Genomic DNA, 18686 nt, shown 5'->3' with positions numbered 1-18686 from the left:
TTCCTCTCTGCCCACCTGGACTTGGGAGCCTACACTCCCAGACCCAGAAACAACTGGGGGGGGGCGGGGAGTCGCGGGAAGAGGCAGATGCCTGGGTGGGGGGGGAATGGGGGTGGCGGTACAAAAAGGTAGGGGAGGGGTCAACTGGTCAAGGTTTGCCTTGAACCGGCTCAGTGAGATGGTAGGAGCTGCCAGGAAGGACTCAGACATCGTCCTCTCCGGGCTACCCTCCCCGCCCCCCCGTCGCCCCCCTTCCCCCCGCCAGTCTCATCACTCGGGCTAGCGACTATGACATAGAAAAGGGAAGCGGGTAGTTTGCAGGAGGGGGGAGCTGGCTCCTGTGGTGTGTGTGGGGGGGGGAGGGGGTTGCGGGGAGGGGAATCTGCTCTCCCAGGGAGGGTGAGGGCGAAATCTGCCCATCTGAATTAGACTTGAGTGTAATCTCATCATGGGGCCAGTCTGAGCCTCGCGCTTCCCAGTCCATCCTCCTTGTCTGCCTCCTTTCCTCCCTCTCCCCCCTCCCCGCCTTCTACCCCCCCCTCCCCTCTTACTGCAAAAGCAAGCCCTGCTGCTGTTGGGTGCGGGCTCCAGTCCCCCTGGCTGACTTACGGACGGACCAGTTGCTGCCCTCCTCACAGTGGCCTCCTCCTGACCCCTAGTTGTTGCCCCTCCACTCAGCTCGGGGACCCCTCCCCGCCAGGATCTGTCTCACTCAAGCCCCGGAGCGACTTTTTCCTTTCTTTGCCCCGGACTTCCTGAAACTTTGCGGGCGATTCAGGGCAGATGGATTTAGCCAGCGGATATCGCCGAGGTGGCTCCCACCTCCTCCTCCTGCTCCTCCTGATTTTTGGCTTTGGACCCGACGCGGCTTCCCCTAGGGCTGAACTGCGAAAGCAAGGTAAAAAGCGCCGGGCTGCCTGCCCAACGCAGCCCTCGCCCCTCAGTCCCCTGCCCCCTGCCCGCAGCTGCCCTTGCCCAGGTCAAGCTGTTGGAGGAAAGAGGTGAATGCGCGAATTCCAACTAACCGAGGAGGGGATGGGGTTCTGGTCTCTGAGAACCTGGAAAAGACCGTCCCTGCCAGGGCTCCCACTCTTCCCGATCCAAATAGTGCTAAGGACATGTATTTGTTTAAAAGAATAACACATTTTCCAGCTACAATTCAGAGGTGGGCGGGGGTCGGGGGCGAGGGTAGTTGTATTTTGACTACAAAGAGCTAAGAGTTGGGGCAGTCTCCATGTGATCTCAATTACTGGACGCAGGCGGTTAAGGGAACGTGCGAAGGAATGAGTAAGAAGCAGCTTCACCTCTGCTTTAAACATCTTGTTCGATCCATATTGTCCAGAGCCCAACCATTTCCTGGGAAGTATTCGTAGATTTCTTGGAGGAGTTTCTGATCCTCTTTCTTTCTGGGACAGGAGTTGTTTAGAGATGCACCCTTTGCTTGGCGGGGGTGATGTTGCTGACGTTTTCTCGGCTGTGCTTGGAGAATGAGCCTGCGTGGGTTCATTTCGCCGGGTTTGAGCCGAGGTCTTAGCAGCTCTTTAAAGAAAAATGCATTAAATGGACTGTTTCGGTAATAACGGAAACCTTAGTGACTTGCAGTTTCAGGAGTGATACAGATGAGCTTGAGCACTTGCAGAAAAAAGGAAAATCATTCACCTGGTTTTTGTTTACTTTTATTTTGTCTGTAGGTTTCGATTATTGGGGTGGGGAGGGATAGTGAGAATGGGAAAGTTCCAAACAGTGCTTCTTATTAAGGGTTTCTGTTCTTTTATGTTTTTCTGAGACTATGTTTAGAACACTCAAAAATCTGTTTTTTCTTAATTTACTTTGGTAAGCGAGGTTGTCTTATGGGATTAATTATCTCTTTTGAACAATGGAAAACAATATGACTTTATTTCAGGGCAGTCTCCAAAACCTCACAGAAAGTGCAGTTTGTCTTCTTCTGCAAGAAAGAGTCAAATTGAGGAAAATGTATCAGAGGACAAAGAAAATAATCTTAGCACGGTTTCATATGGCTACTTAAATGTTTTTTAGATGTTCCTGATTTCTCCATTTGGAAATCTGACTTGTTGCCTCTCAGCTCAGAAAAAGGGACTCACTCTATTATCACCTGTACATTCTCTGCCTTGAAATGTGGGGTTTTTATTCTAATATGTGCCATAAGTAAAGTATGAGCCTTTTTTACTTCCAGAGGATTCTATTCATTTTTCCAGATAAGAGCAGCAGCTCCTGGAAATGTATTAAATTGTTTGTCCTCTTAATATGTACACACAAAAATCCATTTTCAATGAAAAACTTGTAACTTCCCTTCCCAGATTGGCATATGGCATGATTTACATTTTGCAGGTTGCATTCAAATGTAGGTTGCATTAACCTTTTTTCCTTTCAAACATTGTAGAGTTCAGTTTGGGATTCTTCCCTGAATGGTGTGTGGCCCATTTTATTAATAGCTTTCACCTGTTTTAAGAAAAATTCTTGAAGTGTGTCTTGTAGTAAAGCCTGTGAAAGAAAAGTGTCTTTATGCAGTTTTACTGTGCCTCCTTTCAAATTATTTGCTATTAGCTGAAAGTTTGTAGTTGTACAGTTAAGCATGTCCTTTTTGATATCCTGTCTACCCTGTCTGCTGAGCACTGGTGTCTATGTTTAAAAAAAGAAGTGTGGCATAGTAGTAGCTTATAGGCTAGGTACAATTTTATAGGCAGATGCTGATTTTGCCCAAGCCTGTATTGTAAAATCCTGGCATCAGTAGACCTGGATTTTAATCCCAACTCTGACATGAGCTGTAGGATCTTGAGGAAGTTATTTAATTTTTCTGAGCTGCAGTTTCCTCATTCACAAAACACTGATTACACACAGGGTTGTTATGAGGATAGCTCTTTTATTAATCTTCAGGGGATCTATTTCCAGTTTAAGACAGCAAAAAGGCAGTGTTGTGTAATGGTTAGAGTGCTAGGCTTGATGTCAAGAAGGTCTAGGATCTGGGATCCATTCCTACTAGTATCACTTATTAGCTGTGTGAAGCCTGTTCAAGTCTCTTAACCTTTTTTTATGATTGAAGCAATTTTCTAGGACTTATTTACTACCACCTAGAACAATTGTGATTTACTTTGGTAAGAGGAGTCCCCAGAGGGGAAATCACAGGGATGAAATTTCATGTGTATACAAGTATGTGCACTTTTGTACACACACACAAAACATAAAATTGGGGAGGGTCCAGATGTGTTATTTCATCTGAAGGAAGCATCCAGATATCTCTATCTCTTTCCACTTATGCAAATGGACAACTCATCTGTAAAGTGAAGTGACTTAGGGTCACACAGCTGGTACAACTCAGAACCCAGTCTTTCACCCAGATCTTCCTGCCCCCAGGACAGACTGTTTATCCACTATACCATGCTGCTTCTCAAAGAGCTATTAAATGTGAATTTATATAGAGGGAGAAACCTTTTTAAAGAGCAGAAGCAGAATGACCAGAGGAAAAATCTTAAAATTTTTAAAGTTCATCCTTTAAAAGATCTGAGCATTCATTGGTGTATGTCTTTTCTCCACCTAGCCTTAATATATATGAGTTGCTATATTCTCTCCCTCCCGAATTCATCACCTGGTGTTCAAGCTCTAGTAAGGAGCATTGGTATGTTAACTTAAGTGTATTTTCAGGGGTGAAGTTGGATTCAAACTAATTTTCATCTTTGAACAGTTTTTTTTTTAAAGTTACTCTGTAACTAACCCGGAGCACTGACTTTCAAGTGACAAGGCCAATCAGACTTAAATGACCTCTACTTCATAAACCTGCATAAGAATTTCCTCTTCTGCTCATTTACATCCCTTGGAGAAACTAATTTTTGATCCGGAAAATCGGTCCAGATTAAAAACTGAACATATTCAGCTTGTCTGTGATGTGAACAGCAACCAGCTAATACATAAGCTTCCCCAGAGGCCAAGAAGCTCTGTTAGTATCCAGGTGAGAGCTTCCCTATACTTTGTGTTCTCACAATAGAAATTAAATTGTGGGTAGGACTTTGAAATAGTTTTGGTGGTGCTGACTATCCTGAATGGGTTTTTTGTAAATGGATGAAACTCTTGAGAATTCCCGTGCTTGTCATTGCTAATTTTGACCATTTTCCAAAGTCATGCTGAAGACCCTCTGCCAGTAGATCAGAAAGGGTGAAACAAAGATTTACAGTGATGAGTCTCCTGCTTTGGATTGTGCAGCAATAGAAACCCTGAAAATCACAGCTGTTGCAGCATGTAGCATGATCCCAATTTGTAGTTAAAATGACAAGTCCTTCCAAGGACAGGGTAAGGATGAATCCTTGTGGCGCTTGGTGGAGGCAGGGGAGTTTTTCATCTAGCATAGCTAAAGAGTAAAGGAACCTAAGTCTAGAGGTGTCAAGGGCAGGTTTAGTGGCACCTCACATGACCCCTTCGTTGAGAAAACTGTGTTAACTGATCAGCATTTGGCTCTCTAGTCATCCCCTAGGACCTTGGGCAGGACAAAGACCTAGATTGAGTGACTGTGACCCTAGGCTAAATTTCTGGACAACGCTGTCTTTTGTTTCAAAGGTAGAATCAGGGAAGCCTCCTAAGGGACTTGTCCCTCCAGTCTTTGAACTACTACAAGCTAAGGAGCTGAAGGACCCAGGTGATCTGCCCCAGCTGTTGAAAGCAGAAGAAAAGACTTCCACTATTTCCCTCAGCCATAATAGTATGAAGCCTATATTAATTGGATATTCCCATTCCACATCCCTTTTATGGAGATAACATAGTATAGATAATATTTGGATGATACTTTGGGGGAGGCAGGTTGGAAGGAATGGGGAAGTGGGACAGACAGGACTAAGGAAGGAATTTTGAGTGGTGGGGGTGGCAGCCAGGTCTAGGGAAGGAATTTGCTGTGCTTCTGACATCCAGTGATAAGACAGTGGGGAAAATTCCAGGCAAGTGCCAACATCGAAGAATATGGAACCCACTGTGAACCCAAATCAGGGCATTGAATATAGTGAGGGCTCAGTAAGTATCTGTTGGATGAATGAATGAATGAATGAATGAATGAATGAATGAATGAATAAATCAGAGGAGAGGAGAATGGATTTGGTCTGAGGAGTCCCAGGCTCTTATAGTGATTACCTTTGTGACCATGGAACTTCTGAACCTCAGTCTCCTCATTTCTAAAATATTTTAAAAAATCATGACAGTAATGCTTGCATTGCTTACCTCCTAGAATTGTTGTGAGGAAAGTAACTTTATACTTTAAAGACCAGTATAAAGATGAATAATGCTGCTGCTGCTCATATACTAGCACCAACACAGTCAGTTTGTACATTGCAGTATGTACCCTGCTATGGAAGTTAGCAACTCTTAACCTTGTTTGAAAAACATTTTTACCAAGGTTTCATGAGGGACCCAGGTGTTGGAGTATAACTTTCTGATTTGAAATTATTTGTCTTCTGAGAGAAGTAGGCATCATTTTGTATCAATTCCCATTTCGGATGCAAAAATGCTGCCGGGCTCATCCTTCCAAAATGTGATTTCACAATATAATATTTCTCAAGTATTTTATGTCTTCTTCAAAGCAGAGATCATATAGCATTTTTTTTTGCAGTTGGGAGGGACCTCAGAGACCATTCAGGCCAACCTATACCTGAACATGATTTCCCCCTACAACATACCTAACAAGGGCCCAAGAAGGTTTTGCTTAGAGCTCTCTCTAGTGGAGGGAAACCTTGTAAGGGATAAGAGAATAAGGAGGGGATCGAGATTTTATTAGCCTACTATGTGCCAGGTATTGTGTTAAGCACTTTACAAATATGTCATTTGATAACTAATTATTTCCAATGAAAGCTATTCCACTTTGAGAGAGCTCTAATTATTCATGTCTTTCCTTATGTCAAACCAAAAGTTTTAGTTTTTGTTTTTGTTTTGCAGCTTTGGCTACACAACTCCTAGTTCTGACCTCTAGGGTCAAGCAGAGAAAATCTAATGTCTCTTCCACCTGACGGTTTTCCTCCACGTATTTGCAGGCAGCTGTCATGTTACCCCTTTTTGTCCAAGCTAAACACCCCCAGTTCCTTCTAGCAATCAACACGAAACCTACTTTCAAGGCTCTTCACCATCCTGTTTGCCCTCTTCTGGACACCTTCTAGTTTTTCAGTGTCTTTCCTAAAATAGGGTGCCCAGAACTGAAACTGGTATTCCACATATGCTCTGATTGGGGTCATTTTACCTGTCTAATCTTCCTGAATGTTACACCTTTCTTCATTCAGCCTAAGATTGCGCTGATTGTCATGGTGGGTTTCTTCTCACCTCTTGTCCCCTACCACCCTCCTAGCACCTTTCCCTCCTCCCCTGCCCTTCACAACACACCTTTTTCCTATAGAACCAAAAATACACTTCTCCCACAAAGCTTCCATCCACCCATCTGGAGCCTCCTCTCCTGCCCCTCTGATCATAACAGGAAATTTCTTTAAGCCTACATTCAAAGTTGAATTTTATTTTGAGGTGTGTAGTCACTTATCCCAAGCATTTTGATTTGGGGAGAGTGGAGAGACACAAAATCAAAAGATGCTCCATTGGCTTGATATGGTCCTTTATTGAGAGATTTGTGTGTGCATTTGGGCATGGGGTATTCCCTAAGCCTTCCCTTTCTTCCTTCTTCCTCTTCCTTTTCTTCTTATCTCCCTTCTCCTTTACCTTTTTTCTTACCCTGCTTATTGCTGGTGTCAGTGGCCAGAAGTCCACAATAAGAAACATTTTTTATGGCCATTTTCCATGAGCTCCCTCTCTTCCGCTTTTCTTTATCTCCTGTCGCTCAGATGCCTTCTGTCACTCTCTTCACCTTCACCCCTGTCTCATAAGATGAAGTGGCCTTACTCCTTTGTGAGCGTGGCCCATCTACTTGTTCAAATTATCATATTCCATCCCTTCTCTCATCCCCACTCTTTCACCTATTTTACTCTCTCCCTGTCCACTGGCTTATTCCTTTTTACCTAAAAACATGTCCTTATCTCCCCTATCCTGAAAAAAACCCCTTACTTCTTCCTTCTATCTCCACTATTTTCTGATATCTCCTACCCTTTGTAGCTAACCTCCTCCAAAAGGTCATGTCTAATAGGTGCCTCCACTTTTTCTCCTTTCACTCTCTTATTAACCCCTTACAGTCTGTTTCCAATCTTATCATTCCACCAAAATTGCTCTCTCCAAAGTTATTAATTATTTCTTTGCTGTCACATCTAGTGGTTTTTTCTCTATCCTCATCCTCCTTGACCTCTTAAGCTTTTGACATAGTTTATCACGTTCTCTTCCTTGATACTCTTTTCTTTCTAGGTTTTCAGGACACTACTCTCCTGGTTTTCTTCCTACTTAAGTGGCCCGTCCTTCTCTGTCTTCTTTGCTGGATCCTCTTCTAGATCACGCCCTCTAACTTTAGGTGTCCCTCACGGTTCTGTCCTGGGCCCTTGTCTCTTCTCCCTCTATATTACTTCACTTGGTGATCTCATCAGCTCCCATAGATTTAATTACCTTCTTTATTTTTTTTATGGTAATTTATTTATTTATTTTTTTGTTTTCAACATTTACTTCCACAAGATTTTGAGTTCCAAATTGTCACCCCATCTTGCCCCTTCCCCCAACCCAAGATGGCATGCATTCTAAATACCTCTTCCCCTAGTCTGCCTTCCCTTCTATCTCTCCCCCCCTTCTCTTATCCCCTTCAATTTTCCTGTAGGGCAGGATGGATTTCTGTACCCCATTTCCTGTATTTCTTATTTCCCAGTTCCATGTGAAAACATTTTTTTAAACATGTGTTTTTAAAACTTTGGGTTCCAAATTTTCTCCCTTCCTCCCTCCCCACCCACCCTCATCGATAAGGCAAGTAACTAAATATAGGTTATACATGTGCAGTTATGCAAAACACTTCCATGGTAGACATGCTGTGAAAAACTAACTCTATTTCTCTTAATCCTATCCTGCCCTCCCCCATTTATTCTATTCTTTCTTTTGACCCTGTCCCTCCTCAGAAGTATTTGCTTCTGATTACTCCCTTTCCCAATCTGCCCTCCTCTCTATCATTCCCCTACTGTCTTGTCCCCTTCCCCCCCTATTTTACTGTAGGGTAAGACAGATTTCCACATCCAATTAAGTGTGTATGTTATTCCCTCCTTAAGTCAAATCCTATGAGAATAAGATTCACTCATTCCTTCTGACCTTCCCCCATTTCCCCTCCACTGTAAGAGCCTTTTCTTTTCTGTTTTTTTTTTTTGTTGTTGTTGTTGTGGGATAATTTACCCCGTTCTACCTCTCCCTTTCTCCTTAGCCTAGTATAATCCTCTCTCACCCCTCAATTTTATTCTCCAAATATGACCCCTTCATTTTCAACTCACCCAGTGCCCTCTATCTATCTATCTATCTATCTATCTATCTATCTATCTATCTATCTATCTATCTATCTATCTATCTATATCTATATCTATATATATGTACATATAATTTTTCCCCTCCAACTACCCTAATACTGACAAAGGTCTCATGAGTTACAAATATCATCTTGCCATGCAGGAATGTAAACAGTTCTACCTTAATAAGTCTCTTATGATTTTCTCTTTTCTGTTTACCTCTTCATGTTCCACTTGAGTCTTGTATTTGAAAATCTAATTTTCTATTCAACTCTGGTCTTTTCATCAAGAATGTTTGAAAGTCCTCCATTTCACTGAATGACCATTTTTTTCCCCTGCAGGATTATACTCAGTTTTGCTGGGTAGGTGATTCTTGGTTGTAATCCTAACTCCTTTGCTCTCTGGAATATTATATTCCATGCCCTGCAGTCCCTTAATGTAGAAGCAGCTAAATCTTGTGTTACTGATTGTGTTTCCACAATACTTGAATTGTTTCTTTCTGGCTGCTTGTAATATTTTCTCTTTGACCTGGGAACTCTGGAATTTGGCTACAATATTCCTAGGAGTTTTCCTTTGGGGATCTCTTTTGGGAGGAGATTGGTGGATTCTTTTCATTTCTATTTTGCCCTCTGGTTCTAAAATATCGGGGCAGTTTTCCTTGATGATTTCTTGAAAGATGATGTCTAGGCTCTTTTTTTGATCATGGCTTTCAGATAGTCCAATAATTTTTAAATTCTCTCTCCTGGATCTATTTTCCAGGTCAGTTGTTTTTCCAATGAGATATTTCACATTGTTTTCTAATTTTTCATTCTTTTGGATTTGTTTTACAGTGCCTTGATTTCTCATTAAGTCACTAGCTTCCAATTGCTCTATTCTAATTTTTAAGGAAGTATTTTCTTCAGTAATCTTCTGGACTTCCTTTTCCATTTGGCCAATTTTGCTTTTTAGGGCATTCTTCTCCTCATTGGCTTTTTGGACCTCTTTTGCCATTTGGGTTAGGCTATTTTTTAAGGTGTTATTTTCTTCAGTATTTTTTTGGGTCTCCTTTAGCAAGCTGTTGACTTGTTTTTCATGGTTTTCTTGCATCACTCTCAGTTTTTCCTCTACTTCTCTTACTTGCTTCTCAAAATCCCTTTTGAGCTCTTCCAAGGCCTGGGACTGATTCATATTCTTCTTGGAGGCTTTGGATGTAGGAGCTTTGACTTTGTTGTCTTCTTCTGGTTGTATGTTTTGATCTTGTCACCAAAGTAAGATAATATAGTCTGACTCTTTTTGCACTGCTTACTCATGATCCCGGCCAATTACTTGAGTTTTAAACTCTTTGTTAAGGTAAAAATCTGCTTCCAATGTAAAGAGTGTACTGTCCCAAGCTTCGGGGGTTTATACAGCTGTTTTCAGAGGTACTTCTAGGGACCTGTAAATTTTCAGTTCTTCCAAGGTGGTATGATAAGGGGCGAGGTGTTTTCTCTCCACCACCACAAAAAGCTCCACCAGGCCAGCATTCCTCCTCACCCCAGGACTGTCCCTCAGAACTGTGACCCAGATCTAAGCACTGGTAAAGCAAGAGATTCCTGCCTCAGCACTGGCAAAGAGAACCCTGCAATCCCCCTCTGATCAGCCACTCGATTTCCCTTCAATCTGTGGGCCTGAAGCTCAGGAAAAAGCCGCTGCCTTAGGCTGCACTCGAGACTTGTGGCTGAGACCTAGCTCCTCTCTCACTTCAGTCACAGACTTTTCCCACTGGCCTTCTAAGTTGTCTTTGGCGTTCAGGGGTTGAGAAGTGGAAACCGCCACAGCTGCTCAGATTCAGCCCTCTGAGGCTTGCTCCAGGGTCACTGCAGCCTGTGTGCCCAAGCCGAACCACGCTCCTCTCCCAGCCTGGTTCGATATACCTTTCTGATCAACCATCCAGGCTATCTTTGGCTGGAAATTTGTTTCACTCTGTCTTTTTGTGGGTTCTGCTGCTTTAGAATTTGTTTAGCGCCATTTTTTTAGGTATTTGGAGGGCTTTGGGAGAGAGCTCAAGACAGTCACTGCCTTCCCTCAGCCATCTTGGCTCCGCCCCCTAATTACTCTTTATGCTGATGATTCTCAAATCTAGCTTTATCCCTCCGCTGACCTCCAGTATTACATCTCCAATTGCCTTTTAGGTGCCTAAAATTGGATGTCCAGTAGACATTTCAAACTCAAAAAGTCCCAAACAAACTCATTATCTTTCCCCCTAAACCCTGCCCCTTTCCTCTGGCATTGTCACCACTCTAGTATAGGCCCTCATAACTTCATGCCTCGACTATATTGTAGCAGCCTGCTGGTGGGTTCTTCCTCCCAAGTTTCTCCATACTCCAATCCATCCTCCATCCAGTCATTAAAGTGATTTTACTAAAGCACGGGTCCATCCCAGTGACCCCCTTACTCAGTAAACTTTAGTGCCTCTCTATTGTCTCCAGGAGCAAATAAAAATGTTCCATTTATGGTTCAAAGCCCTTAATAACCTAGCCCCTTCCTACCTTTCCAGTCTTCTTATACCTTGCTCCCAGCCTTGTACCTTATACCTCTTATACCTTACTCTCTGATTTAGTGACACAGACCTCCTGACTGTTCACAACCAAGACACTTCATCTCCTAGTTCCCAGCGTTTTCTCTGGCTGTCCCCATGTGTGGAATGCTGTCCTTCTTCCACTCTGCCTGCCTGCTTCCCTGGTTTCCTTCAAGTTCCAACTAAAATTCCTTCTCTTATTGTTAGCATTTCCCATCCATTCCTAATTCTAGTGCTCTCCCTCTGTTAATTATTTCCTATTTGTCCTGTATGTAGCTTGCTTCGTATAAATTTCTTTGCATGTTGTCTTCCCTATTAGAATGTAAGCTCTTGGAGAGCAGGAATTGTCTTTTCTCTCTTTTTGTATCCCCAGTGCTTAACACAGTGACTGGCACATATTAGGCACTTAATTAATGTTAGTTGATTTATTGATTCATCTTTCCCCAACGTTTTTTAGGAAAGTAAAATCTGGAAAATATCAAAGGATCCTTGGAGAAAATGAATCATCAAAGGGCAGCATGAAGCGTGATAAATGTTAGTGGAAGAAGGGAAGTGAAAGGAAACAGACAGATACAGAGATGGACAGAGACTCCTTCCACATCCCTTCCCAGTTCCCTGAAGGTAGTAGAAGGAAGCATTAGTATGTTGTTGTTGTTGTTGTTGTTGTTGTTGTTGTTGATGTTGTTGATATTGTTGACGTTGTTGTTGTTGTTGTTGTTGTTTTGGAAGGGAGACAGAAAGAGAAGGAGTTTAGGCATCCCCCTGGCCTGAAGCTTTCATGATCGTCTGGAGTGACAAAGGTCATCCATCTCTAGCTCCCTTCTCAGAAGTGTTCTTCCTTTTTTCACTGACACTATTCCCAAAATTTTGCCTAGGAAAGAAAGTGACCTGACTACTTCTACTACTGCTATGTATTAGACTTTCCTTTCTTCTTCTCTCTAGCAGCTTTAGTGCTTATGGCTCTCAGATGCCCCTAGGGAATCCTCTCTAATTTATTATTTTTCAGGTAATTTCATCTTGATGACTTTCTTTTTTTGCTGGATATTCAAATCACCCCTTAACATAATATTCCAGCATATTTATGATATCCTACAGAAAAGAAAAATACAGCCTTAGTAGTTCACTTTTCCTCTTTAGGTCACAAGGAGGGTAGGGTACATATTCATACTTTGTAAGGAAAGGACACACTCTTCTAGTATAATAATACAGTGGGACAGCGATTCATCTCTTCAGGGCACTGACGGGGTGTCCTAAGGTAGGCTTGGAGGTTCATGTCAGCATGCATAGAAGGGACTGATAGACTCAAGAAACAGAAGGGAATATGCATTTGCAGACATATCCAATATATTTATTTGTTTCGCTGGATGACATATGTTTGTTACAAGAGAGGGCTTTGTTGTGGAACTGGTAGGTTAGTGGACAAGATGGACGAGATGAAAAAAAAGCTTATCAATAAAACATTTTAAAGAAGTGAATAGAAGATAACAAAGTACCCAAAAAGACACAAATAGATCAGTTTTGTTACTGCCTTGTTAAATGTCACAAATATATGCTACTTTAAAAAAAACTATTCGTAACAAAAGGTCAACTTCTTAAATAAGCCTCTTATCTTTCTTTTGTGTATTGAAGTATTTGCGTTAATGATTAAAATCAAAATGAAAAAAGAAAATGTAAAAAAAAATAAGAACTGGTCGTGTTAGAGGCAGTATAGCATAGCAGATGTTGGCATCAGGAGGCCTGGATTCAAATTCTGTCTCAGACACAACGTCTGTGTGACCATGGGCAAGTCACTTAACCCTTCTGATCCTCAGTTTCCTCATCTGTGAAGTGGAGATAATATCTCCCAGGATTGTTTTGAGGATCAAATGAGATAACCTATGTAAAGTGCCAGACAAATTCAGCTATTATTGTTATGCTAACATACTTGTGGTACTCCATACCTGTTTTCTCTCCAGTGAAAATTCAATAACAGTTAATTGAATTACACTAACAGGTATGCAGACAATCGTCCTTACAGAGCTAGTCAGGGCTTGGCAGAAAGGATGGGAAGGTCCCTCCTTTTTTCGGAGTACAGAGATAAACTGATGTCACTGATGTGGCGTTTTGACAACGTCATTGCTAGTGTGTCTGAACTTGCTTTTCCCAGAGAATTCCCGGCCATTGGGTCCAAGAATTCAGCCCTTTCTCTCTGCCAGAGTGACAAGCACTGCACCCAAATGAACATTAGCCAGATTCACATGTATGTACATACTCTACGAACTTTAAAAGCACTATATAGACATTAGTTATTGTTATTGTGGTTATTATCAACACTTAGCCAGACACACTCTGTGGCCAATAGAAACCCTGGTGAAAGCAGTCATCCATCCGACAACTTTCATTAGGACCTTTGAGTCTTTAGCGCAGTCTCTAGTAAGAAAAAAAAAAACACCACCAACAAAAAAACTGGCCAGAATGGTAGAAGATAGATGACTAGTGGAATTAGCTTTAATCATAGGCTAATCAAAGTAGAATGGGCAGGACCTAACGCAGGTCGGATGCCAGGTGTGATGTCTTTGCCTGAGGTCTTTATTGTTCTTTTTACCTACTTCTAGGGTCTAACACAGAATGATGTGGAATCATAGAATATTATGAGAGTTAAAAGGGATTGTAGAGATTCCCCTCCACAATGGATGAAGAAAGTGAGGTTCAGAGACATTTGTGACATACCCAAGGTCACAAAGCTCATTAGTTTCATATCTCAGGTCTCTTGACTCCAAGTCCAGTCTCCTGATTCTACCTTTCCTGAATAATGGGCACTTAAATAAGCATTTATTAATGATGAAGGGACTAAGAAGAATCCCCTGAAAGGCAACAGACTGTCTTACTTCAGTTTTAATCCCCCTCAAAAAATGCTTGTTAGCTTGACTTGAATAAGTATTTATGAAGTTCTTACTTGGTTCTAGGCATTGTGTTGGGTACTGAGGATACAAGGACAAAAAGTGAAATAGTCCTTATCCTCAAGGAGCTTAAATTCTACTGGGGGAGGTCACATGTTCACATATACGTAAATTTTAAATAAACAAGTATACATATATGTATATGTGTGTATATACATGTGTGTATGTGTGTATGTATGTATATATGTGTGACATATATACATGCATGCATATATAATAGATGGAGAGATGGCATGGTATTGTAGGGAGTTTTGGGTTCAAGTTCTACTTTTGACACATACCGCCTGGATAAGCCTAGGTAAGTCACCCAACACCTATCTTGGAAATCAGCAAATTCTTAAAATCAGTACTTGATTTATTATTTTGTTGCCTGTCTAGACTTAAGAAAAGGATGGAGAAAATGTTAATAATTCAGATTAAATTTAGAAATGAGTCATTTGTCCATTTTTCACCTTTGTTACGTATTTACCAGCACAGCCCTGCCTAGCTGAAAAGAATTATAAATTACAAAGTTGGAATATCCAGGTGCTAATCTTTAAGATAAAGGAAGCTTCCTCACTGGGAATTTTCTATGCCAATGAAATAATATATCCCCCTAAAAATAAAGAAGATGATTTCAGGGCAGGAGAATTGGCACTAGCATCTGGGGGAAGGGAATCAGGACAGGCTTCTTGGAGTGAGGAGAGAGTTCACTGTAAGCAAGGGTGACAGTTCTGGTAGGGAGATGTGAAATGGATCCTGACCGTTTTCCTAAGACATTTTCCTCCCAGGCTGAATGCTTTCCTTAGACAAGTGATTCTAAAGGGAAGGGAAATCATTCTTGGGTTGCGCATTTGAAATGAACAAATGCTGCTGCTTTGTATCAGTTGCTGTTTGCTTAACTTTGTGATTGTCTTTTAACATCTATGTCCTTTCTCCCCATCTGGATTGTAAACCCCTTGGAAAGCAGGGATGGTGTCTTTTGCAATCTGTCTTTGTCTCTCCAGTGATAGTCCAGTGGCCCATGCCCAGGAGACCCTCAGTAAATGTTTCTTGATGATGCTTTCAGAAGCTTCTGTTTTCTTGAGAAAATAGCAGCTGCCCACATCCCTCCTCTCCATTTCCACCGTTTGCCACTTTGTTTCCATGAGTACCTTCAAGGAAATTGATTTTCTTCTCATTCCTGTGTTTCTGTTCCTCTGACTCTGATTTTGAATTATAGTTATTTGTGTATATGTCTGATCTTCTCTAATAAATTAAAAGTTCCTTGAGGACAGGGACCTTGTCATACTTATCTTTGTATTTACTTCAGGCTTCAGCCGAGCAAGTGTTTGCTAAATCAATGTTCTCTATAACCTAGTTCTTAGGGATTTGGGGTGGGCAGGGATTAAGGAAAAAGTTCATGGATAGATATGGTTTGAAGTGGGCAGATTGGGAGAGAGAGTGATGTTTCTTGATTTGCTTCCCCAGACCAGAGTAACTTAGCTGAAGTGGGACCCTGGCCCTATTCCTTCACTCTAACCCTTGAGTCCCACCCTCATCTTTTCACACTTAGAAGGCTTTGATCATTTAAAATTCTTTGGTGTTGTGACTGTCCCTCTGCTTGTCAGCTGTCCTAATTCAAAAGGTTCCAGAGATACCTTAGCTTCAGATGCTTTAGCCATAGACTAAGAATGAGACTGAAACTGATTGAGATGAGAAGGAGAAAAATTCTTATTCATTCATTCATTCATTCATACATTCATGTATGTGGCACTTTAAGGTTTACAATTCACCTTATTTACCTTATCTCATTTATACAACTAACATCTATACAGTGCTTTAATTATTGCAAAGTGTTATACAAATGTTATCTCATTTGATCTTCACAACAATCCTGAATATGCTACCTTGTCTATACTATAAAACCTCAGGATTTATAAGAGTTTTTTTTTCCCTTTCTCTCAGCCTCAGTCTTTAGCCTATGGCTAAAGGATCTGAACATCACTAAGTCATTTCTGGATCCTTTTGAATTAGGACAGGTACTATGATTAACCCCATTTTACAGATGAAGAAAGTGAGGCAGACAGCAGTTAGGTGACTCAGCCAGTGTCACACATCTAGGGAGTGTCTGAGACTGAATTTGAACTGAATCTTCCTGACTCCAAGCTCAGTGCTTTCTTTCCTGTGCCACCTAGCTACCTAGGATCATTTGACCCTCACAGCAACCTTATGAGGTAAATGCTACAGGTATTATCACTGCCATCTCAAAGATGAGGAAACAAGCTCATAGAAGTTCATGTACACACAGCTGTTCTCAGAGGCAAGATCTGAGCCCTGACTGAAGCCCAGCCATAGACTTGATATTTTCCACAATATCATGCTGCCTATCATAACCTCTTGTTTTTGAAGATCCCCATTTCACATAGGAATAAACATTTATTCTCAACAGTTATTGAGTTGATTAGGAAAATGATTTCCAAGCTTGTAGGATACCTTCATGAGATTACAGACCCTGCTATCTGTCTTTGTCATTTCATGGCATGCTGAATGGTTTTGGAATCACTCTTGGTGTTGCAGGTGGTAGGGGAAAAGGGTAACATGAGGAAATGGGCCACGGTCTTGTTTGTCCTCAATGACTTGAACAGTTCTGAGGAGATGGAAGGGAACCCTGGAATAGAGTGGGCTGGGAGCTGCCTTTTTGGCTTCTGACCAACCAATTGCATTTTCTTTCTGATTTCAAAGTAGGACACCTGTGTGCAGAATAAGCCACCTGAAGCATGCCCAAATGCTTAAGAAGGAAAGGCAGCGGGGCAGCTAAGTGGTGCAGTGGATAGAGCTCTGGCCTTGGAGTCAGGAGGACCTGAGTTCAAATGCGACCTCAGATACTTGACACTTACCAGTTGTGTAACTCTGGGCAAGTCACTTAACCCTGACTGCCTCACCCAAAAAAAAAAAAAAAAAAAAAAGAAAGAAAGGCAACAGGCTCACTGACAGAAATGGCTCTTGGGGGGCGGGGGTGAACACCAGAATGTGGCAGGGGCTCAGAGTGCACCAAATGTGGGACACAGATGAAAATTAAAAATGAATATCCTGCTTCCTTTTTGTGACAATGAAGAACAAGAAACATTGAGGAATGATGGGATATGACTGTACTGGAAGAAAGAATATATATGTTGAATAAAGAGAAACATGGAAAGACTTACCTGAACTGATAACAATGAAGTGAGCAGAGCCAAAAAAAAACCACAATATACATAATGACAATATCAATGTAAAAGGAAACCACAACCATAAAACAGCCAGAAAAGGAATGTTGTAAAATTATGAAGAACAAGCTTGGTCCCAAAAAAGAGATATGAGAGGACACCTCCCTCATCTCACTCCTTTGCAGAGGTCAGAGGTCTATGGGTGTGGAACTGAGTATATATTTTTAGATTTTTTTTCAATGTATTGATCAGCCTGTGTTTTCCCCCACTTTTCTTCCTTTTTGGGGGGGTATGTGAGGCAATTGGGGTTAAGTGACTTGCCCAGACTTACACATCCAGTGAGTGTCAAGTGTCTGAGGCCACTCAGGTCCTCCTGACTCCAGGGCCAGTGCTCTATCCACTGCGCCACATAGCTGCCCCTGGTTGTCCTTTTAAAAATGTCTTTATTTTATAGGATAGTTCATAGAGGATGGAGGAGAAGAGGAATACAGGAGGAAATTTAGGGGCTTTAAAAACAAAAGATATCAATACAAGATTTATTTTCTTAAATGGAGTACTGTCAAAACTGGCAGAGGAAGGTGTACACCTGGCCTAGAAGCTTCATCATAGCAGGTTAATAACAATAAAAACAACTCCCATTGATGCAACATTGTGATGTCATCTGCTCCATGAGACCCATTAAGAGAGATGCAATGAGTATTGCTTTGATACTTCAGAGAATGTGTGACGTCACTGAGGCAGAGATTCAGGATCACAGATGGAAAATCAGAAGAGACCTTAAAGAGCATTTAATCCAAATGTCCTTATTTTATAGATAGGGAAACTGAGGCCAGATAAATAAAGTGACTTGTCCAGGTGAGAGAATCAGGATATGAACCCAGGTCCTTTGATTCAAAATCTAGCCTTCTTGACACTTGGCTTTCCCTTCAAGTGATACAAGTAAAAGTAATAATGATAATTATTAGCTACTATATTATTTATTAATGTTACCATTATTAGCCAGTGGGTGGTGATAATATTTATTCTAATCACTACTCATTAGCTAGCATTACCCTTAATAAGCTAGTATTTATATAACACTTTAAGTTTTACAAAGCACTTTACAAATATTATCTCATAAAACCCTGAAAAGTAGATATTATTATTTCTCCCATTTTTATAAATGAGGAAAGTTCAGAGGTTAAGTGACTTGCCCAGGGTTACATAGCTACAGAGTGTCTGAGGAGAATTTGGACTCAGGTCTTCCAGACTCCAGGCACAGCACTTTACTATCCCACCAAGTAGTCCATTCATACCTTCCCCTACTACCTAATTTTTGTCCGTATTCTCCAATAAGTCCCACATAAAGAATCTGCCCAGGGATCTAGAGGCCTTCCTCTAACACAGGAGAGTTTCTTAACCCTTTTTTTTTTGTTAGTGTCCTGGACCAGTCTGGTGAATTCCAATGGACATTCATTAAAATGCAGATTACAAAGGAAACCAATTATGTTGAAATATGGTTATGAAAATATATTTTTAAACAAGTTCATGGATGCCAGGTGAAAAACTCATGCCAAATCTTTTAACATTCTGTGTTAAAAGATCAAGAGTAATATTCGACCTTTCCATTAGTTATCCTTTGTTTTCATTGTATGCATGACATACTCACCTC

General features: G+C 41.4%; 1 protein-coding gene across 1 annotated transcript in view; it reads left to right on the top strand.

Moving 5' to 3' along the window:
- The first annotated feature begins 552 nt into the window (after positions 1-552).
- EGFLAM (EGF like, fibronectin type III and laminin G domains) overlaps positions 553-18686 on the top strand; it is a 252235-nt gene continuing 234101 nt past the window's right edge. Inside the window, exon 1 of the mRNA XM_027863469.1 lies at positions 553-898. Within this exon, the coding sequence (XP_027719270.1) occupies positions 784-898 (115 nt within the window). The 5' untranslated portion in view covers positions 553-783. The remainder of the gene's footprint in view (positions 899-18686) is intronic.

Source organism: Vombatus ursinus, unplaced genomic scaffold (genome assembly GCF_900497805.2).
Source record: "Vombatus ursinus unplaced genomic scaffold, bare-nosed wombat genome assembly UNPS02014772.1, whole genome shotgun sequence".
Lineage (NCBI taxonomy): Eukaryota > Metazoa > Chordata > Mammalia > Diprotodontia > Vombatidae > Vombatus > Vombatus ursinus.
This window is presented reverse-complemented; position numbering and strand designations above follow the sequence as displayed.